The sequence below is a fragment of the Mytilus galloprovincialis genome, chromosome 10, assembly GCF_965363235.1.
Source record: "Mytilus galloprovincialis chromosome 10, xbMytGall1.hap1.1, whole genome shotgun sequence".
NCBI lineage: Eukaryota > Metazoa > Mollusca > Bivalvia > Mytilida > Mytilidae > Mytilus > Mytilus galloprovincialis.
Genome location: NC_134847.1, coordinates 72082383 through 72105516, shown reverse-complemented (window position 1 = coordinate 72105516; position 23134 = coordinate 72082383). Strand labels below are relative to the sequence as shown.

Here is a 23134-nt window from a genome sequence, read left to right as displayed (position 1 = left end):
TTTTAATTTTGAAATGACACTTCAAAAAGGCACAGACCCCAACGCTAATAAATAATGACTTTTTCCCTTAATAATAACGTTCTCATTTGTGTAATGGGGAAGATTAGTTGTTTTTTGTTGTTGTTAAATATTACAATGAATTAATCTGAGGAATTCATGCATGATGATTATACAATATTTTTTGTGTTCTTCAGTCTACATATAAACGGTTCGATCTTGAGGGTTCGATACACCTTCTTTTTATTTAAATGGCCTAAATATTGTATCTTTTGTTCCTGATTAAATGTCACTATCTATTTCTATTTTTATCTTATTTATCGCATCTTTAATGCACCTTTTGATTAGTTCTTAAGTGTCTATCGTAATTTTTCAAAAATTGAAATTTTAAATTTTCGGAATCATCTTCGGAAAAACCGGTATAAAAGTGAAAGCATCAGTTCAATAATCTATTTATATAGTGTAAAATGTTCTGACGAAGAAGCACGGTTTTATGAATACGGTAAGTGTATTTTCATTGCGTTAGAAATAAACGCTAATTGAGTACTAGTATAAAGGTCTGGACAGGATTTAAAGTTCATAATTATTTTATTGTTCATAAATAGTCAATAATGCAAGACAGAATCCTTTAAAAGATCTGCTTTGTCTCGAGCAAATTGCATAATACTAACTTCCACTATTGACATTTCTTGTGTACAGTCAAGGGATGGAATATAGGTGATACATTAGTCATCAATAGAAAACATGTTTTTACAGGTATTATTCATTCTTACAAAAAATAAATTTAAAGAGTAACAAAACCAAGGTGTTAGCATCATCTTACATTTTACCATGTTTACGATGTACATGCTTTCAAAGTTTTAATGTACTTATTTTGATATACACTAATACAGTGAAGTGACATTATGTGTGTTTATAATTTACTGTAAACACACTTACATACTATTTAACACACCATTCAAAAGCATATCATGTACTTTTTGTTAGTATAATTCTGTTATATTAGTCATCGAAATTCATTAAATGTCTGTGAAATAAAGTAATCTGGTTTTCAATAAATAAGACAATGAACAGTTAAACGCCTTCAATATTACGAGAACAGGATACAACAGTTATAACTATCAAGTAATCGTATATCAAGATAATTTTTTGTATTTATGTGTTTATTGTATTATTGATGGTGAGACGTTAATAAATTATTATTTCATATTATAGTATTGTATTGTATTCCTATAATAATGCATGTCAATTTCATGAATATCGTTTATGTTATGAATTTTGAAAAATATTTTTCTGTGATTGTCAACATGAACACTGGTTTATAAATATCCAAATAGTACAGCATTCATTACTTCCATGGTCAGTTTCGTAGATCGCGGAATAAATATAATTTTATTCATTCAACACTGCAAAACACAAAGGATCCCTTTTTCGTATATGGGATACTTTGGAAAAATAAACGGGACTTTATTTTAAATGAGATAAAGCTTAAAATGGAATTATTTGATAGCTTATTGTTCTTAAAGGATGCTACAACATGTGTAATTGTCAGAATCAGAATGACTATTTTACCAATAAATATAAAAACGATATAATTGAATTCACTAATTCAGCTAAATCAAAATAAATGAAAGGTTTAATTTATTAAAAAAAAATCTGACATTTGACAAGTTTTGTCCTAGATTTAGTTACAGCATTTGTACTTGTACCAACATTATTTACATATTCATCATTTTAGCCATACTCAAACTTTTAAACAATAAATTTTATAGTAACGCATTAACTCTTCCCAAAAGTAAGATAAGACTGTCACTTATCTCCAATAAATGGCTATTAAAATCATGTAGTGAGCTTCAGATGTTTTATTTTATTCTATATGTTGTGGATGAAGCCTTATTCAAAAAGCCTTCATACATACTAGTTATAAACCAAAGATCGCTTTTCTTCGTACCTTTTATGTCTTCCTTTTCTGATCTGCACGTTCAATTTTCGAATTCCTTTTCCTTCCACATTCAGTCTTGTTTTTCATGCTTCCGTTTCCTTTCACATTCAGTCTTGTTTTTCATGCTTCATTTTCCTTTCACATTCAGTCTTGTTTTTCATGCTTCATTTTCCTTTTACATTCAGTCTTGTTTTTCATGCTTCATTTTTATGTTTTTATCTCGATGTTCATTATTGACTTCTTTTCCCGCAATATCACGAATAATGCAAGAGGACAATTTCGTCAGCAATGTCCAAAATATAATGTTCAAAGTCTCAATGCGGAAAATAAGAGAAAGACATGTCTTACTTCTTTAAAACTCTAAATTAAAGAAATTCACATTAAATAACATCATACAATTTTCATATATACTTCCATTTTAGAAATAATATTTGAAGCAGTTTACTATTTGAAATGAAGAGAAGCGAGCAAAAACCGTCTCCAAAATGTGAAGGTAATGATGGCTAACACGGTTTTTTTTTGTATATACATATTATTAGTTACTCAAACTACTATAAAAATGACGAATAATACCATTATCGATCAAAACAGCCATAAAAAGATATTCAAACAATTCTAGTATATAACTATACATATCAGTATATTAAAGAATTGGCAATTTAACATCAAAAGGGGGTTATGGCTTGTTCTTAGAATATATTCTGATCCTCAATTTTATAAGAAATAATAAACTGTGGTCAAGCAGATGACAAAAAGGTTTATGGAATGTTCTAATTCCTGATTTTTCGAATACCGTATTAGAAAGTGTTTATTTCGAAAAGATATATGGTTTTAAATATCAAGCCTTTTTTTAAATTATATTTCGTTTATTGACTTAATACTACCGAATAGAAAGCTCTTATGTATTCATTTGACACGCATACAAGTTATAAGTTCATAACAGTTTACTATGATTCATGCATTCATTGTGGTTAATATAACGTTTTTTTAAAACCAAAACCTCAAACCCACTCATGTTTATATAATTATAAACCACAACCTAAAACAAGATTAAACAGAAACCACTTCATACAATTGTTTGTAATAGTTACTACCCTTATTTCCTGGCATAAATTGGATTGCGAAATGAAAGCAGATATTAGATTTAGGTTTAGATTTAGACAAATATCGTAACCTTGCTGACACTGACAGCTATGGGTTTAATGTAATCTTGTTTTAGTTCACACTAACAAAGTAATACTGCCCCCAAAATGAATGATCCAGAAAAATAACTTATATCTAAAAGTAAGATATAGGTACTAAGTGACATAAAATCAAATAATTCGGCATACATATTCATCAAGGGGAATTTCGTAGAATAAGCATTGTACCATAAACAACTAGGTAGTCTGACCTACATGTAAGGCTTCACGGAATAACCTGACGTTAAGTGGTGGAATTTAGAACACAGAAAACACGTGACCTATTGTTAATCTGACTAAAGACTTATCTTGGACCAATACATATCCTCTAACGGATGCTTCATTAGCTAATGTCCCTGAACAGATGAACGGTATTATATCAAATACTACTTGATATTGAATCATTTGTTGTAATATTAATCCATTACAACTTTTTTCAATATGGTAAACATGTATATGTTTTGAATTGTATTGTATTGTAAATTCCTCGTTCCAACAACCGATTTGGTACTTCTCTATTGGCACGGTCTTCTTTCAACTATCTGTTCTTGCAAATGTGAAATTTTCAATACCTTAAAATTATAGTCTTGTCTCATTTATGAAGAAAGAATTAAAAGACTTTAAAAAGGGATTCTAGTGACATTTGTAATAAAATGTTAATTTTAATTTTGCAAACCACTCTTCAAACTCGCGTCAAAGAATTTTAACATGCATCTCCTGAGTTCAGGGTCGGAAATTCATTAAACTGAACATAAATTAATTGAAAATGAAACAACTATTGATCAAATGTGTATTAACAAAAAAAAAAATTCATGAACATAAATAAATGGTTCGCTAAATAGTTCGGTATTTTGAAAAGCTGATATATGTAACGAATACATGAAAAAAAATTCATAGTTCCATCGTTTTCTTCCTAAGCAATAAACTAGAACATAACAATTAAAACATTTTTGAAAAAGAAACGGTGTTACTTATTTAGCAAATGGAACGGAATTAAAAGTCGGAAAAAATGTTACTTTACTACATATGAATATTATCGTTATGTACTTACAGTAAAATACATTATTGAACAAATATTAAATAAAAAAAAAAAATGCCAATTATTTTTCTCAACCAAAATCTGCATGCTATAGTATATGTCACTTTCCTGAGTATTTACTGTAAGTGCATTGTATTAGATAACAAGAGTCTCTTTCCCTGAAATGCACCTACTATTTCTACTTTTGAAGTTCATGCCTATGGAAGCGCATATAGTACACCCCTTGTAAAGTTATTTTGCCATACATGCCAGTCCCTCAGTTTTTGTTTCTTATCTCAACTTCTATCTTCTATATCGATTTATGAGATTGGTCGTCGCTTTACTTCTGTTTCTTCAAATTTAAAGACAACTTGTAAAATAGAAACATTAGCGAGATTGCTTAATTAAAAGCACTTACATAATGTTAATCAACATGTCAAATATATTTTAGATGAAATTTGTTATTGAAAAAGGATGACAATACAAAACAAAAATAAAATCTATCATTTAGTAATAATATTTGTTTGGTACTCAAGTACCATTGTTTTATAAATATCACATCGTCATATCATTAAGTAATAATCTTCAACCTGTCGCTCTTTTAATTGCTGACAATTTCGTTTGTTTACTTTGTCGAGTATGCCATTGATTTTTTACATAGTTTATTTTTTAAAATGGATTGAGTAAAGTTGAACATTAACTTCTCTAGGTTCTAAAAGTAATGGCCCAAATCGCAAACAAGATGCCCAAGAAAACAAGAGGAGACCTGCATCAGCAAAAAGCAAACCAGAGACAAAGAAAACGCATGAACCATCTACTAGTAAACAAGGTAACAACAAAATGTAAATAAATTGACGAGAAATTACAAATAACTACTTTACGATAACGCAGGATACATTGGCAAGTTACTTTGTAAATGGATACAGTATTTCCTGAAGGCAACAGTAGTATACCGCTGTTAGAAATTCATAAATCGATAGAGAAAAAAACTAATCCGGGTTACAAACTAAAACTGAAGGAAACGCATCAAATATAAGAGAGCTACGACACAACAGAAACACAACATTAAAACGTATCGCACACAGAAACGAACTATAATATAACAATGGCCATTTTCCTGACTTGGTAGAGGGCATTTTAAGAAAAAATGGTGGAGTGAACCTGGTTTTATGGCATGACAAACCTCCCGCTTAAATGGCAATGTTAATTATAACATTAAAATGACAACATTACATGACAGGAATAAAATACAAATAAATTGGAGAAATACAAACGAATAATAGCCAACAAAAGGTACTAGGTTAAAAAAAAAATTGAAAAAAATAATGCGCCAGACGCGCGCCACGTCCACACAAGACCAACCAGTGACGCCAAGATGAAAAAGTTTGACCGCAAAAACAAGTACAAATGTGAAGAGCACCGAGGACCAAAAGTTCCAAAAAGTTGTGACCAATACGACCAAGGTCATCCTGCCTGGGACAAGAACATCCTTATTATTTTGAATAATTCATACTTTTGCAAACAGTTAATTTTATAAAATGACTATATAATAGACATACATGATTAATCTGAAGTAGTTACTAGCTACAGAATAAAATGGATACATTACAAAAATACATAGCCGTGTTAGTCAAAGCCAGTGCAACGCACAAAGTGACGTCACATTTGAATTTCTAAAACGAGTTCCCAAAATTAAGACAGAATTTAGATGGAATTCAAGTTTAGATTTGTATGACTTATCTAACATTTATTAATAACAGTGAAAATTACAATTAATATCAAAACAATACTAGTCAATACCAAAACAATACTAGTCAATACCAAAACAATACTAGTCAATACCAAAACAATACTAATTAATCAAAACAATACTAATTGATACCAAAACGTCCACATTGCGAAAATATTAAAAAAAAAACAAAGTAGACATGCAACTTTAAAGAAAATTCAAAACGGAAGTCCTTTATCAAATGGCAAAATCAAAAGTACAACCACGTCAATGGAACGGAAAGCAACTGTTAAATTCCTGACTTGGTACAGACTGAAGTGTTAATTGTATTTTATGCTCAGTTTTTATCAATATGTCGATAATACTTCAAATACGTTTGAACCCAAACCAGTCCGGCATTGATTGTGTTTGTAGTGTTGTTTTGGATTTAAATATACTGCTAGTATATTATCAAATTAGGGAGTTTGTTACCACAAATAAGTAAAAACCTTTACTAAACCATCCGTAGATTCAACGATTTGTTTTGCATGTAAAGGCTGTACCTGTGGAAAACTAATTTAATATATAGACAAATTTGTATTGTGACTTAAATTATTAAATAATAAAATAGATATAGGAAGATGTGGTATGAGTGCCAATGAGACAACTCTCCATTCCAATAACAATCTACAAAAGTAAACCATTATAGGTCAATGTACGACCTTCAGATTCCTGACTTAGGACAGGTGCAAAGACTATAAATATTGTAATACTGGTAAAGCGCTTTCATATCATAACATCACTAATTCGGGGCTTCATCATGAACTTAAGCTTTAAATTATTTGTTGAAATCATCAAAGTGCGATAATAAACGAAAAGTAGTTTAGAATGTTTTGTTTCAAGCCCACTCAGTAGAATTATCGAAATATTATTGTTCTTGATAGCACAATTAATATATTTTCATGCTGAATTACCAAGGCCAATCAAGTCCCAATTTGTTTATTCTCTTTCTGATTTCAATGTTATCGTTCATGTTAATTTTATACACGAAATCGATCATAAATCTTGATATATGAAACCATTTTTTAAAATTATTCTAATGATATCATAACAAATCATTAGATGAACAATCGTTAAAAATAAGATGTAATAAGGTGCAACTATCAGATGTCTAAATGTATAATATATGTTAATTAAAACAGGTAAACCAACAGATAAAAGCGAAAAACAGAGGTCTCCAGTCACACCTTTGATCAGTGATTTATCTTTCAATCACCATTTCATTTAGTTAAAACGTGACAATGTTTTTCATGAATAGTGAATTCATCTTTGATCTAAGATGAATTTTAAACACTATTTACTATTGAAAAATAATAATGATAAATGGACTAAGGTCCCTAAAGCAAAAAAAAAAACCTCATCAAAAAGACCAGAATTCATTTTTGTACGACAGACGCGCGTGTAGCAAGATTTTCTCACTATTCCGGTGCACCCGTTTTTGACGGTGTTTGTGTTACTCTTTCTATAGGTTGCACTTTGTAAATACAGCTGTTTCTCAAAACACGCCTCTTTTGGGGAGTAATTGAATATTCATAGAAAATTCATTTTGTTTACATACTGGTTCCCAGTTATGCTCTCTGTGTTCCATATCGCAGAGACAGAACTTGGGAATGTTACCAGTAAATAAACACGTGCATATTGTTTACATTGAAATCTGTGGTAACCTTTCATTCGAGGTAGGGGTAGTTAAGAAAATTAGTGTAAGTTTAAACTCTGAGAAGTTCAGGGCATATAAACGTTGAAAATATGCCGCACAGCCCTATATTTTGACCTTTGAAAACAATTGTGGTGCATATGAACTTTCAATTCTAGGATAAGATTTTTTTCAAAACTTCATAGTAAAAGTGGTACAGTTTTAGCCGTAAAAGGAGTTCCTATGGGAAATAGCATTGTCAATATTTACAGAAATACAACCTATAGGCTTTAATGTTATGTTTTGTGTACTATTGTTTGTCTGATGTGTTTGTTGCTTTCTTATTCATGGCGCTGTCATGAGTTCGGATGTCCCTCTGGTATCTTTCACCTATCTTTGTCTAAGAATAATGACCTCAGAAGTAACTTTTAGATCTATTATGTCATGAAGCACATAATGGTTCTGCATACCGTGGATTCATTTATTTTCTTGTGAACTATTTTTAATGGATTGGGAAAACTTGCATTTTCGTGGATATTTTATTTTGTGATTTTGCCAAAGTCTACATATCTTCTTAATGAAAATGTGTTATTCCTTTTACATTTGAATTCATAGATCCATGACAATTAATATCCAAAAAATAGCAATTAATTCACAGTCTTTCTACATCACTGGTTTTTCAAATGTTGTTTTGGTTCTAGCTTTCCTTTGAAAGGCACAACCAAAAAAGTGCTCAAATGCACACAATTTATAAAAGGTTATTTTTATTAACAATGCTATAAAGTTTATACTAACTTACTATTCATCAAAGAACAAATAGGGGGAATCATTAGTTAGACATCAGCCCAGAAACAATTGAGTACTTACTGCAGTATAAAATATAAACTTGTAAGACTAACTGTAACAGAAAAAAAGTTTAGATTTTTGACAACTGAAGTTGTCTTTGTCATAATACGATAGCACTACAAAGCGTTGATTTAATTAAGGCTGGACATTAAATTAGCAATTAGTTTAAAATAATTTCATATCATAAAAGTGTAACATGATATTATTTATCTCATTATTACAGAAAAGCAACCAGTTGAATGTGAAAAAAAGAAGTCTCCAGCCCAAACAGCGAACAGTGAGTTTAGCTTTCAGCCATGATTTCATAGCACGAATAATATAAAGAGTGTTCACGTTGTATAGTTGGGGAACGCACGTATTCATCTTTTGTGCATTGATATGTAATCGATTTATAAAATTTGAACATCAGTTAACTACAGATGTCTCACATAAACCAGGTCAAAGCTATACCAAAATGTTTAGGGTATGCAAATAACTGATAAAGCAGTAAAATTTCAAACCGAAGGCATTAATGTTATTGTGATATCAATGATTCTAAACCAACCAACCACTTGTTGTATTAATTGTGTTACTATATGTTACTAAACAATTTTCATTACAGAGAAGCAAGCAGACAAATGCGAAAAAGAGAAGTCTTCATCTACACCAGTGGAAAGTGAGTTTATCTTTTATTTTTCACGTATTTTCTTGAAAACAAATGATAACTTTAACAACGAGGAATGAATAAGTCTTTCAGCTAAGAATAATGTCGTTACAAATTTAACAGAACAAAAAAAAATTGATATTACTTACAATTTTTGTGATTTTACTTTTTACAAAGTTCCCTCTTTCAAATTTGATCTCAGATGAATTTCTTTTTTTCTTTTTTGTGTGCCGATATCTGAAGTTGCTATTAACGTTTCTTTTTAAACATTAAAAACTATTTAAACATCACTGACATTCTAACGTTTGGTTTGAGCATTCATGATGGAGATAACACCAGAAAAAGTGTTAAGGATGCACACAATTTATAGAATGTTTTTTTCTCCTTTTTAAATTTAAAGCTGTAAACAAATCTTCAGACTAAATAGTTCTTTTTCTTTTATCACTAATGTTTATGTGACTTTTTATAAAATAAAGACTTTTAATATCAGGATAGGAAAGATCTTACTATCTCACACATTCATAGAAGTGTACAGAGTAACATCCGTTAGACATCCGTCAGGTAGCATTATAGTGCGAATTGTACTTTATGGTTACTTTTAGAACTTTGCGTATGTTTTAATGTTTTTTTGAGAAAGCGAAAAAAATGCAACATCTTAATTATGGCTAAACAATAATGTGCAATAAATTGAAAACTTTTCATGTTGTACATGTATAGCTGATATATAATAATGCCATACATATTACAGAAAAGCACACCGATAAAAATGAAAAACAGAAGCCTGCAGCCAAAAAATCGGACAGTGAGTTTACTTTTTAGTCATGTGTTCCTTCAATGAATAAGGATAATTTTGTCTCAGAAAAGTTTACAAGTTTTGTAACATCCGTTTTCCCTCATATCAATAGAATATGATATGCCTTTCATAGAATTGAAGACCTAACATGTACATATTTTAGCTATTTCAAGGGAACGATACCAACCGTTTTATTAAGAAAAAAAAGATAACATAATCAAATGAACGAAATAGTATAACAGTCCAAACTGTAACCACTAAAAATCCCCATTACTGATAAATGCATCTTGTTAATAATTGAAATTTCAGTTTCAACAAATCAATACTTTTTTTTTAAATTGAATTAGGAATACACAGACGTTATCACGCAAAACGCAATGCTTCATGATTCCAACAACACTTTAATGATCGATGCATCTACCAAAGTAATACAAATGTATCACATGACAAAGAAAATCACCATTGTGGTACTTACTGTGATGTAAGATAATGTCTAAGAGAACTACAGATACTTTTGCCGTATCAATCAATATAAAAGCATATTTAATTTAAAGCATCGTCTGCAATATGACTCAAAAACCGTCTGTAGTAAGTGGAATGTGACAGTTGTTATTCATTCGTTTGATGTCTTTGAGATTTTGTAATTTGCTTAGAGATTTTCCGTTTGGAATTTTGGAATTTTTGTTTTTGAAATGATCCCTTGTCTAAGATTTTTGTTCTTCGTTACAGAAAAACAAACGGAAAAAAGCGAAAAACAGAAATTTCCAGTCACTTCACTGGACAGTGAGTTAACCTTTTTATCATCAGTTCAAATCGTGAAAAAAAAAAGAAAACTGTTTTCTTTATAAGTCGAATTAGTGTTATTGTAAGAAGAAATGCTAAACTTATTAAATAGATCAAAATACACTATGATGACACTAAAATTCCTGAAACAAAGTAAACTTCAGATTTTATGTAGATCTTTAACGGTTTCTGAATATTAATTCGTACATCACGGTCTTTCAAATGTTTTGGTTCGAGCATTCCTACTGTCGCCCGTAAAACAACAGTCCAGTAAAACTCTGATTCTAACTCTGATATAATATAACTTTTTTTTTATTTTGGACAAATGCCGTTGCCATTGTTATAATATTTGATTAGATTGCATCAAAATTAAATTGCCTAATTATTAATGAATCACCAATTGTTTGCCATAAGTCGACAACTAGTATCTATTATATCATCTATATCATATATATATATATATTACAGGAAAATACACCGATAAAAGTGAAAAACAGAAGCCTCCATTCAAAACATTGGACAGTGAGTTTAGCTTTTATTAATGATATCACTGTATGAATTAAAACAATTTTGTTCATGAAGAGTGTTCAAGTTTCTTAGTTTTAACGTGTGTTTTGCCTTGATCTGTAATTGTTTAAAAACAAATTAAACAGGTTGGCACTATTCAAAACCGTTAGGGTATATCGACTAAGCTGTTTATCAATAGAACCTGATGTATCCTTCACAGAATTAAAGACCGTACATAGTCATGCGATTCAGGGATCAGATAATTACTGTTATTAACCAATCCCTTTCTCAAAATAAAAAGGAACATTAAATGTTACGCACTAAAATTCCCTATTAATGATAAATGCATATTACTAATTGGATTTTAGTTTTGATACAGTCAAATAATAGTACAGAAAACACAACATAGAAAACTAGAGACTAAGCAATACGAACCGCAACACAAACTGGGGATCTCAGTAGCTCCGGAAGGGTGAGCAGATCCTGATTCATATTAAGGTTTTAATTTTGGGCAACTGCTTTTGATCAAGCCCTTTAAAGTGTGTTATCACCAATTTAGTTATGACTCAGCAATAATTGTCAGTAAGTAAGGAATGTCCCATGCCTAAACTTTGTTAATATTAACTATATACATTTGTTTATAACAGAGAAGCCTACAGATAAATGTGTAAAAGAGAAGTCTCAATCAACATCATTGGACAGTGAGTTTAGCTTTCAATCATAATATATGACAAAGTCATAAAGAACGTACATTGAAGTTTATCTGTTAGTTATGTTTAATTTCTTGACTCTATGTTATCTAGGTATGAGGTGCATTATTTTATTATCAGGAAATTTACAGATAATTAGAAACATTAACTTTTTTCAAGACTCGTGTGTTGTGCATATAGAAAGCAAAATCATGATGAAGATAACAAATTTAATAACCAAATGCCAATAATCATGCTAATATGAAAACAGTTTAAAAGTGTAATTGTATATGCCTGCGTCACACTGTCCCGATTTTTACGCCGATGGCAACACGATTATGGAAATTTTCAAAATCGGGACTAATCGTATCCAGATCGGGCTATTCGTAGTGCCATCTTTAACCATCTTTAACCATCGGCCACTTTTTCTAGCCTTCGGGGACAACTTCGGGAAGGGTTCTAAATTTTTTAACATGTTAAAAAATCCCCGAAGGTGCGTCCGATGTTGATGGTTCGTATTGAGTTCGTATCACCGTCCTCACCATCGAAATGTCATCGGGAATGCATCTTTGAACATCGTATTGCATTCGTGTTTCCATCGTTTCCATCGGGCAGTTTTAACATTACGATGTCTACACGAATGAATCACGAAGCTACCCGAAGGTCTTACGATGGCAACACGACTTCGTGAAGACCTCGTAATCCCGTCTTGTGGCCATCGAATAAAAGTACGAAGTCGACAAGATGGAACTACGACGACAATAAAACCAGCTAAATGTAAGTTAATTTTAGCCCTTAAATACATTTAAAGTGCCATGCGCGATATGTACCGGTCAGTCTAATACATGTACGACAGTTAAGAAAGAGGTTCACAAAACATGGAGCTCATATCAAATGATTCTATGAGAACAAGGAAGGCGACAGCGTTGTTTCTATTAATTAAAATGGAACAAGAAGAGTAGCTATTACAGGCTCAGGATTTACTTTTACAAGTAAAATATTATTTTTTGTCAATTTTTCATATCAAGTAACATAATGAAAATCATAAACGCGCCTCGTACACCAACACTGCAGGTACATGTATATTGGTAATATAAAAAAGAAGATGTGGTATGATTGCCAATGAGACAACTATCCACAAAACACCAACATGACACAAACATTAACAACTATAGGTCACCGTACTGCCTTCAACAATGAGCAAAGCCCAGACCGCATATTCAGCTATAAAAGGCCCCGATAAGACAATCTCTAATATTTAATTAACTGTGCATTTGTATTCAGATATCGCAGATCAAATTTATTTAATTGTGTAATCATACGTTTTTTGATTGAGTTAAATCTGCCATTTGATATTTTATCGTGTGTTTTTCTATGTTGTGATGTTATGCTATTGTTTCAGAAAAAGGGAGAAGGTTTGGATCCATTAAAACGTTTAATCCCGCTGCAAATGTTTGCACCTGTCCTAAGTCAGGAATCTGATGTACAGTAGTTGTCGTTTGTTTATGTAATATATACGTGTTTCTCGTTTCTCGTTTTGTTTATATAGATTAGACCGTTGGTTTTCCCGTTTGAATGGTTTTACACTAGTAATTTTGGGGCCCTTTATAGCTTGTTGTTCGGTGTGAGCCAAGGCTCCGTGTTGAAGGCCGTACTTTAACCTATAATGGTTTCCTTTTAAATTGTTATTTGGATGGAGAGTTGTCTCATTGGCACTCGCACCACATCTTCCTATATCTAAAACAATTCAAACGAGACAACTAACTTTTTCTTCATTATTCTGATTGTTTATGTATCGTCTGAGTTGTTGTCACACGAATTTTTACTCCATAACCATTTTGTTTTCTATGTTATATTTTGCCGCATTTGTTGCTTTCCCCACATCCTTCCTTTTGTCTATATTATTATGATATTCTTCTGGAAAGAGCTCTTTTTGAATAAAAGGGATCAACGAACCCATTACCAAACCTTTAAGATAGATCAGTAAACATGGGCATAATTATGGGTGATTATTCAGACTAGTGCACACATTTTACAGTTCAAACAAGGCAATACGGATCGTGGCATCCCCTCGTATGTGACATATTGGGGACAAATATGGACACTTTATTTGTATATGACACATGCACAATATACTATATATTCAATATTGATCAAACAATTTAAAACGCGTGATGCCTTCGGCATATAATTTAAATACATCGTAAGCTGTACACGACGTCTTTTAGACATCGTATGGCCATCACGCCATCATCGTAATCCATCGTGTAGCCTTCGTTATCCATCGTGTAGCCTTCATGATCCATCGTGTAGGCTTCGGCTGAGATATGAAGCTTAAATATCCGTCTTCGGTTAACCTTCGTATGTCCATCTTTTGCTATCGTATATAATTTCGGCACCATCGTATAGACTTCGTTATTCATCGTACTTGCTTCGGTCACTTTTTGGTATTTTAACGAGATCGGAACCAACTTCGTACGAACTTACAATTTTCGCATTCGGTTGTCCATCGTATATAAAAATCGGGACATTGTGACGCGGGCAATATAAAAGACATTTAGGAATCCAAAGTTGTGATATATTATTAGTCTGTTGCAATTATTTATAGCTACATTCAATACTCAACATATATTACAAGCATAATCGTCAACTTAATTTCCCATTTAAGGTAGATAGGGTGTATTCCTCCACCAGAAAACAATCGGTTTAGATCTTTAATAAAATATGTGCTTTTTAGAGTAGAAGGTAATTCATGTGCAAGAATTTACATTTCAATATAGAAAATGACAAGTTTTATGATATTTATATCTATGAACTTTGCCATATAAGGGGAGTCAACTCAATTGTTAGGACAGTTAATTCAGATAAAGTTACTTTCACAGTAAAATGTGTTAGGAATTTACCTATGTTATAATGTGTCAAGAAAACGGGTCCCTTGACCGATTTTGTTTCCTTTTCTTATCTGAAAGCATAATATAAGAACTATCGTCTCATATTTTATCTCAAAATTCCATGGTGTACTTTTTATTTTATGGTAGAAAACTGGGTTTTTCCATGCATAATATATACAAAATCTGTCAATTTTGCACAACCTGTAGCGTGAAAATAAGCACCGTGACCCATTCTTTTTACTAGTATTATTTTTTTTGTAAAAAGCATGATATATAAAGGCAACAGTAGTATACCGCTGTTCAAAACTCATAAATCCAGGGACAAAAAACAAAATCGGGGTAACAAACTGAAACCGAGGGAAACGCATTAAATATAAGAGGAGAACAACGACATAACACCGAAACGTAGCACACACAGAAACGGACCAAGCATCAGACTAAACACCACGAGAATAACAAATATAACATGAAAACCACGTTTTTCTATTGATTATAACTTAGAAGCCCCGTCTACCTTAAGGCATTTTTGAAATCTTTCCCCCCTTCCTTATCCAGCAAATATGAAAGCAAGATTTTTAAACTTATCTTAAAAAACACACAATTTAGTAAGCTGATACTACAGAGAAATACAATCCATTGCTTATTCTTGACATTTGAATTCTCGGAACACATTTTGACTTTATATTATTGACATTATATTGCTATACAAATATCTCTTTAACAAATGAAACTCGAGCTTTGATATAAGTTTGAAACGCATTATACAGTTAACTATCTATTGATATTACAACTTCCTTAAAACGATTTATAGAGTCAATATACAGTATCAATGTCAATGCAATATATCTACATTTTGATAAAATATGTTATTTTTAGCTTACCCTTTTTCAGAAGAAACTGCCAAAGACACAGCCCCTGTCAATACAATTCTTAAAGAAAGGTTGAGCGGACATCAAGACAAATGCAAACTTTCCATGGAAGAAGTCTCTCCGGCTGCAAGAGCTATAAATAGCTTCATTAACGAATTTATCAAAGAACTGAAAGAAATATCTAGTCTTAATTGGAGCAGTTTCAAATCTGGATCATATTATGACAAAACAAAGGCAATAATTAAAAAAAAAATCATTATGGTTACAAATACAAAAAAAATGTTATTTTGGCCTAATTTGTATCAACAATCTAGTAATCTGCACTTTTGTGTTGACATGAATTAAAATGGTCCTAACGATAAATTACAGCACCTGCATACGGAGTATATATCTCCCAATTGATACGATATTCCCATGCTTGCATTTCCTATCACGATTTTCTTGATAGAGGGTTGCTGCTCACAAGGAAGCAAATGGTGAAGTTGAAATCATCCCTTCGTAAATTCTACGGACGCCATAACGAGTTGGTTGACTGTTATGGAATAACCGTTTCACAAATGATATCGGATATGTTTCTTACGTCGTAACTACAATCCCCTTCCCTTTCATGAATGTGACCTGCGGAATAAGACTATTTACCGGATTTGTTATAACATGAACAACACGACGGGTGCCACATGTGGAGCAGGATCTGTTTACCCTTCCGGAGCCCCTGAGATCACCCCTAGTTTATGGTGGGTTCGTGTTGCTTATTCTTTAGTTTTCTATGTTGTGTCATGTGTTCTATTGTTTGTCTGTTTGTCTTCTTTCATTTTTAGCCAGGCGTGGTCAGTTTATTTTCGATTTCTGAGTTTGACTGTCCCTCTGGTATCTTTCGTCCCTCTTTTACATATTTTTATAACTATCAATTTTCAAAAAAACACTATAGATCTACTGCCCCAGGAATAGATTACCTTAGTTGCAATAGGCAAAATATTTCGGAAATATGTGGACTCAATGCTACTCAACGTTTTAATGTATTTGGAATTTGTTATTTCTGATTCAAGCGTCACTGGTAAACTTCTGTAAACAAAACGGAGCGATTGACCAAAATTGCGATCCTGGTATATCTCAGTATTAACTAATGGAATAAAAGAGCAGTTCTTTGATGTGTTTGTCGATTTTGATATACAAACCAAAAAGAAAAAAATCCTGAGGTAATAACATGATCTTATTTCGGAGCATGAACGAGTATCAGAATTTTTGTATAAACTGTAAATTGTAAAAGATTTACGCCATTATAATAGTATTGTTGTTCATTTGTAAGAAACATCAAGCATCAGAAAATAAGTGTTTTTCTTTTTCTTTTTTTAGAACTGCCATCCAGATGAATTTGATATAATGTTTTATCCTATTCTGTCTGTTGAAGTGAATTTCGATGATATGAAAATCCCTGGCTTTTACAAGGTTAAGATGGTGTCCCCACGAGTGCCGGAATTAGAACATGTGTTGGACAAGGATCGGTATATTCTGCCTGACAAATTCAAAAAGTATGTGTTTGGATTGTTTGATCGGGTATTAGGGCCAGACGGGATTCGACAAGGACGAAGAACAAAAAGTAAGTGATAAAAATATAATATGAACATATAAAGATATGACAGATATGGTAAAGTGGAAAGGATATCTGGAGTGAACATTCATTTTTTAAAGAAGTACAGTAGAAACCCAACTAAATCTTCGGTCACAATTCGAATGTATATTTCCAACTGAACTGATTTTTATAGTTTGAAGAGAAAACATTGTTTGTAAAGTTCATATTTCAAATCAATTGTCCACACATTCGAAAATTTGGTTTTGAACGTTTTTTTTCTATTACTCCTGTTTGTGTAAACATAGAAATGAATTTGTTTGCAATATAAGAATTGTATACTAGTAATTGACTAGCCAGTGTGATAATAACGAGATTAAGCCTTAGAGTGGAAAGTTCAAATTTGAAGTATTTTATGCTTGGAAAAGCATTATCCTATTAAGGTTGTACCCAACATCTTCACCTAAATTAATTTGGCTCTTTTAATTTTCATAAAATGTTTACAAAGTATTTACTTTAACCTTTTGACAAAAATATAAAAATTTTAAAATATTTGAACCAACCGTTTTGTCAGAAAAATTACACTGGTTATATAGCAGTTTAACATACACTAATTTTGATCATTGAGAAGCTTAATATTCCCTTAACAATACAGCGTTATTAAAACGTTTAGCTGATTTTACAGAGTTATCTCCCTGTAGTGTTATGTACCACCTTAAATGGCATTTGTTAAAATATAATAACAATTTCACAATCATGTTTGTTCGAGGGCAATTTTTTAATGTGTTTTTAATAATCTCTTTATTTTTAATATCATCTATGTAAGTATTAAAGGGGAAAAATGATTTTGTGAAAATGCGTACGGAGCGCTTTTAATGAGTTTACCTTCATCACGAAAACTCAAATCTAAACATCGAAAGCCTTGATGGTGTAACAATATGTAGCCACTTCAGAAGCTTAATGGCAAAAGGAACACAAAAATAATTTACCTGATGGAGTTGAAATCTTCGAACTAAGTAACAACAAGACTCGATTAGTGTAGCATGTATACATTTACATACAACTTTCAGTAGGACATTGTCTTTCAGCGTACAAAACTTCAATTGGCTCAGTTCAAAAGATGTGAAAACTTTTATCTTTTTTTAATGATATAAAACATATCTAAATAAGATATGTCCGATGACTTTATCATCTCATTGAAAGATAGTTAACTACATAGTTTTTATGAATTTGAAAATATTTGTATAATTCCTATTGTTAATGTGCATTTTAATATTTCAACTATAATCTAATTTTTATATTATAGGAAAGCCAACACTAAACCCATGTAGTCCAGCTTACACAGTTTATTATTATGCATTTCCAGGAAAAAGTCCGATCGATATTGATCTGGTTCCTAGCTTTTATATTGATGGATGGCCACCTGGGAAAATAGCTAGAAAGATAAATCCATCATGGATATCAATCGATGATGTCGTCAACAAAGCAATGATATCATATGATGTTGTTTGCAAAACTTGTCCAGAAGGTACGAAATATGATTTGTGGCATTCACACAATATTGAAATGCCACTCCTTCTCATAAATATTTTGATGGTATTCCGAAAAAATGTTATGTATGTTTAAATATTGGGTTGAAAAGTTGATAATAATATCCCTCATAACCCCAATATGTATGAAAACAAGATGTGCCATGTTTGCCATATTAAACAACTTTAACAGATACCATATGATCTGGAACTTAGTAACTTTATGAACTTTTTGATTTAAAAGATATATTGAGTTAATTATATTCTCAATTATCATATTATTGTCTTGTTGTATGGAGAAAAGGTGTTAGTGCAATAAGGCCTTTTCTTAAAGCTGATTTTATTATTTAATATGGAAAACGTTAATTTAAGATAAAAAGCAGTTAACTTTATAGAAAACAATTGTTGCAAGCTTTAACGTAAAGTTCCAAACGCATTTCGCACTTGTGGTACGCAAATATTAAATCAATACAAGCAACCCAGATACTACTTCTTGACAAAATATTTGATTTATGAACAACATTTCCGATAAACTTTCTCCTTTATTTTAATTTTTAGGGTGCAATTCTTGTTTTTTCTTATTTTACATTACAAAACAAAGGGACTATGCCTGATAATGTATCGAAGTAGAGCTCAATTTTTGTAAGATAGTGAAATGAACTTTAAAATCGTAAACCGTACCAATTTTTCTGCTCCTGATACATGTTTTGACAATTCATTAATCGTAAATGATGCTCGAGGACAAGACATTTGAAAATCCAAAACCATAACTAATGTCTGATACCAGAAAGCCCCTAAAGACATCAAAATAAAACCACACCTTGACATGTAATCAGTGCTAATAGCACATTTAGTCACTGTTTTCTATATTCAACTCTATCAACTAGGTGATATACGATTTGAAGTTGTATAATACTTATACATTTTTCATTTCAGGTGGGGCTGACAAAGACCTACTATTTCGCTTATCTTTTTCGAGAACAGAAAAAATGCTCGTCAAACATGCAAACAGTGCAGACAAACTTAATTTTAAAAAGAATGCTTTTCGATTTATAAAATTGTGTGTTCAAGATTTAAAAGACAAGCATCCTAGAAAAGTTAAAAAGTTTTGTTCATATCATATAAAGCAATTCATGTTCACTCAGTATGACACATGGCCAACAAGGGAAAGTGAAGAAGTTCGTATCCAGAGATGTCTTATAGGAGAGCTGATAAAAACGTTAAGCCTTGAAACGCCCACAATCCTGAACTATATTATTATAAATGACAATGTTATCAGATATGTACCAAGCGATGAAATTGCAGTTATTGTAAAAGGATTGCAGGAAAAAGTCAAGTTACTTCATTGACAGAATTATTAATCTTACTTTGAAAGCACTGCTCTTTTAATATGATTAATATCTACTAAATTAGATGAAAATTCAGTCTGATCTATGTTAATTCCGTGTTTATTCATTTCCATCACTAGCATGTGCATGGTTTTTTTTATATATATAAATAGTAATATAATAAATATTTCAAAACCGTAACTTTGCATATAGGTTGCATTTCTGTAAATATTGACACTGCAACTTCCAATAGGAACTCCTCTTACTGCTAAAATTGTACCACTTTTACTATGAAGTTTTGAAAAAAATCTTATCCTAGAATTGAAAGTTCATATGCACCACAATTTTTTTCAAAGGGCAAAATAAAGGGCTGTACGGCATATTTTCAACGTTTATATGCCCTGAACTTCTCAAAGTTTAAACTAACTCTAATTTTCTTAACTACCCCTACCTCGAATGACAGGTTACTACAGATTTCAATGTGAACAATATGCACCTGTATATTTTCTGGTAACATTCCCAAATTATGTCTCTGTGAGCTGGAACTGCTGATTGAATGCAGTCACGTCAAATTGATTATTTGTACACCAGTTCTTTATGATGTGAAAGTCTTAAATATAACAATAAATGCATAAATACAGTTTTGGAATGTTCACATATTGTAAACCAACTTATTTTTGCGAGTGATTTATTTTTGATTTTATGCGAAAAGAAAAATACCACGAACATGAATCGTCGCGTAAATTCAAAACTATGATCTGTCATTTTCTAACTACATCAATTGAATTTGAGTATTGCAAATTAAATCACAGCGAAGAGGGTTGAAAGGATTAAAAGCAAAATAAATTATTGACGGAAATAAGTTGGTTTACAGTATATTCCGGAAACTAAACGTTGATTTATTAAGAATTTTCAAAGAAACTAATTCTGTCAGTCAAATGAACTATTTATTATTTTATATCGGTGTTGCTAACCTGAGCAATACGAGGGATGCCACTTGTGGCGCAGGATCTGCTTACCCTTCTGGAGCACCTAATATTACCCCAAGTTTTTGGTTGGGTTCGTGTGGCTTAGTCTTTATTTTTCTGTGTTGTGTTTTGAGTACTATCATGACTATTGTTTGTTTGTTTGTCTATCTTTTTTTTAGACATGGCGTTGTCAGTTTAATTTTTAAGTTTTGAATGTCCCTCTAGTATTTTTTACCCCTTTCTTATAAGAAACGCTGTGATGATTTGTAGATTAGATATGCCATATGTCAAGACGTAGAACAAACAGACATGATGGGAGTAAAAACTGAAAAATTACATAATCTCTTATTGAAGTTAAAAATACACTGTTATAACCTAACATCTGGATTTACGTTCTGGTTTTATTTAAATGACCTTAATAATAGTTTTTCACTATCTTTTTCTGTTTTTATCTTTTTTATCGCTCCTTAAACATACCGTATATTAGTAGATAATGTAATTATTAAGTGTCAATCGTAGTTTCAAGAAAAGGTTGATTTGAAAATATGAGTTACATTTTCCGGTTAATCACGTAAAAACCGCCAAAGAAGTGAAAGTAGATTTCATCTATTTGTAAAGTTTCAAGTAACGGTGTCTTATGAATACGGTAAGTGTATTTTCCTGTTCGTTAGCAAAACACATAATATTTAGTCTACTACAGCTAATTAATTACTGGAATGAAAATATGGACTGGTTTTTTAATTGCATAATCTCTTATTGAAGTTAAAAAGACACTGTTATAATCTAACATCTGGATTTACGTTCTGGTTTTATTTAAATGACCTAAATATTTTATTTATGGCCCTGTTTTTCACTATCTTTTTCTGTTTTTATCTTTTTTATCGCTCCTTAAACATACCGTATATTAGTAGATAATGTAATTATTAAGTGTCAATCGTAGTTTCAAGAAAAGGTTGATTTGAAAATATGAGTTACATTTTCCGGTTAATCACGTAAAAACCGCCAAAGAAGTGAAAGTAGATTTCATCTATTTGTAAAGTTTCAAGTAACGGTGTCTTAAGAATACGGTAAGTGTATTTTCCTGTTCGTTAGCAAAACACATAATATTAAGTCTACTACAGGTAATTAATTACTGGAATGAAAATATGGACAGGGTTTTTAATTTTATATTTTCCATTTCATGCATAGTCAATAACACAAGATGCGCTTCTATCAAGAATTGCATTTCTCGGAGAAATAACATAATACACATAATACTGACTTTAAATATTGATATTGTTTGTATACAGTCAAGAGATTGAATCCAGGTGAAACATTAGTTATCATTTGAATAAATCTTATTTGAACAGCGGTATACTATTGTTGCCTTTATAGATATCAAACATTCCTACAAATGTGTTCAATGGCACGTGTACATAACGTATTAACAATCAAATTGAGAATGGAAATGGGGAATGTGTCAAAGAGAACAACCTGACTATAGAACAGACAACAGCAGAAGGTCACAAATAGGTATTCAATGCAGCAAGAAACTCCCACAACCGGAGGCGTTCTTCAGCTGGCCCCTAAACAAATATATATACTAGTTCAGTGATAATGGACGTCATACTAAACTCCAAATCACACACAAGAAACTAAACTTAAAAATCATATAAGACCAACAAAGGCCAGAGGCTCCTGACTTGGGACAGGCGCAAAAGTGCGGCGGGGTTAAACATAGGTTGATGTTATATCTAATTATGTTACCTGTTGAAATCAATCAAGGTTGAAGTTTTCAGTTTGTATGTTTCATTGACATTTACCTGTACAGGTTACTCAGGTTTCTTTTTAAAAATGAATTTCACCATTTTTTGAAAATGTAGAATAAAATATTGTTTTTTTCTTTGTTAATTTATATTATTTATTGATTTATCTGTCTTTAAATTTATTCAAATCTTATTTTTTTATTTATTTATTTTTTTTATATTCATTTTTGTATGTTTTTTTTGTTTCTTATTCTTTTAATTTCATCTTGGTAAGAATTTTGAATAGCAAAAAAACAAAAAACAGTCCAAGATTAAGTTATTGACTAGCATTTGAAAGACAACAGATTTTAAATAATTATATTTTAAGTAAAAAAATAATAAATGTACATGATGTTCTTCATTCAATTGTTTGTTTGCATTATTTAATGAATTATTAT

The 23134-nt window shown here is 31.3% G+C and overlaps 2 protein-coding genes across 15 annotated transcripts in view; both read left to right on the top strand.

Annotated features, from left to right (window-relative positions):
* The first annotated feature begins 343 nt into the window (after positions 1-343).
* On the top strand, positions 344-20625 carry LOC143048306 (cyclic GMP-AMP synthase-like receptor). Of its 4 annotated transcripts, XM_076221925.1 has the most exons (14): positions 345-499; positions 2362-2432; positions 4848-4967; positions 7049-7102; positions 8609-8662; positions 8987-9040; positions 9777-9830; positions 10551-10604; positions 11073-11126; positions 11759-11812; positions 15583-15794; positions 16914-17157; positions 18434-18655; positions 19593-20625. In XM_076221925.1, exons 2-14 carry the CDS (start codon positions 2393-2395, stop codon positions 20003-20005), a joined length of 1629 nt encoding a protein of 542 aa, XP_076078040.1. In that variant the 5' UTR covers positions 345-499; positions 2362-2392; the 3' UTR covers positions 20006-20625. The 4 variants fall into 4 exon arrangements, with proteins under 4 accessions (XP_076078044.1, XP_076078043.1, XP_076078040.1 ...); XM_076221929.1 differs by lacking the exon at positions 7049-7102 and having other exon boundaries at positions 344-499; XM_076221928.1 differs by lacking the exon at positions 11073-11126 and having other exon boundaries at positions 344-499.
* A 152-nt stretch (positions 20626-20777) lies between these two features.
* The window catches only part of LOC143048305 (cyclic GMP-AMP synthase-like receptor), a 28931-nt gene continuing 26574 nt past the window's right edge, over positions 20778-23134 (top strand). For 10 of the 11 annotated variants that reach the window (XM_076221916.1, XM_076221924.1, XM_076221923.1 and 7 more), the window contains exon 1: positions 20778-21598. The gene's annotated coding sequence lies outside the window, so the exon portion shown is untranslated. Of the gene's footprint in view, positions 21599-21678; positions 22020-23134 lie in introns of those variants that run through there. The other variant, XM_076221914.1, reaches the window with a different exon arrangement.

What these genes read in the sequence shown, in the direction of transcription:
- LOC143048306 (XM_076221925.1), top strand. Translation starts at nt 2,393, where the DNA reads ATGAAGAGAAGCGAGCAAAAACCGTCTCCAAAATGTGAAG. An exon ending in TCAATCAACATCATTGGACA is followed by an intron (nt 11,813 to 15,582) that starts GTGAGTTTAGCT and finishes ACCCTTTTTCAG; the next exon opens with AAGAAACTGCCAAAGACACA. An exon ending in ACAAGGACGAAGAACAAAAA is followed by an intron (nt 17,158 to 18,433) that starts GTAAGTGATAAA and finishes TTTATATTATAG; the next exon opens with GAAAGCCAACACTAAACCCA.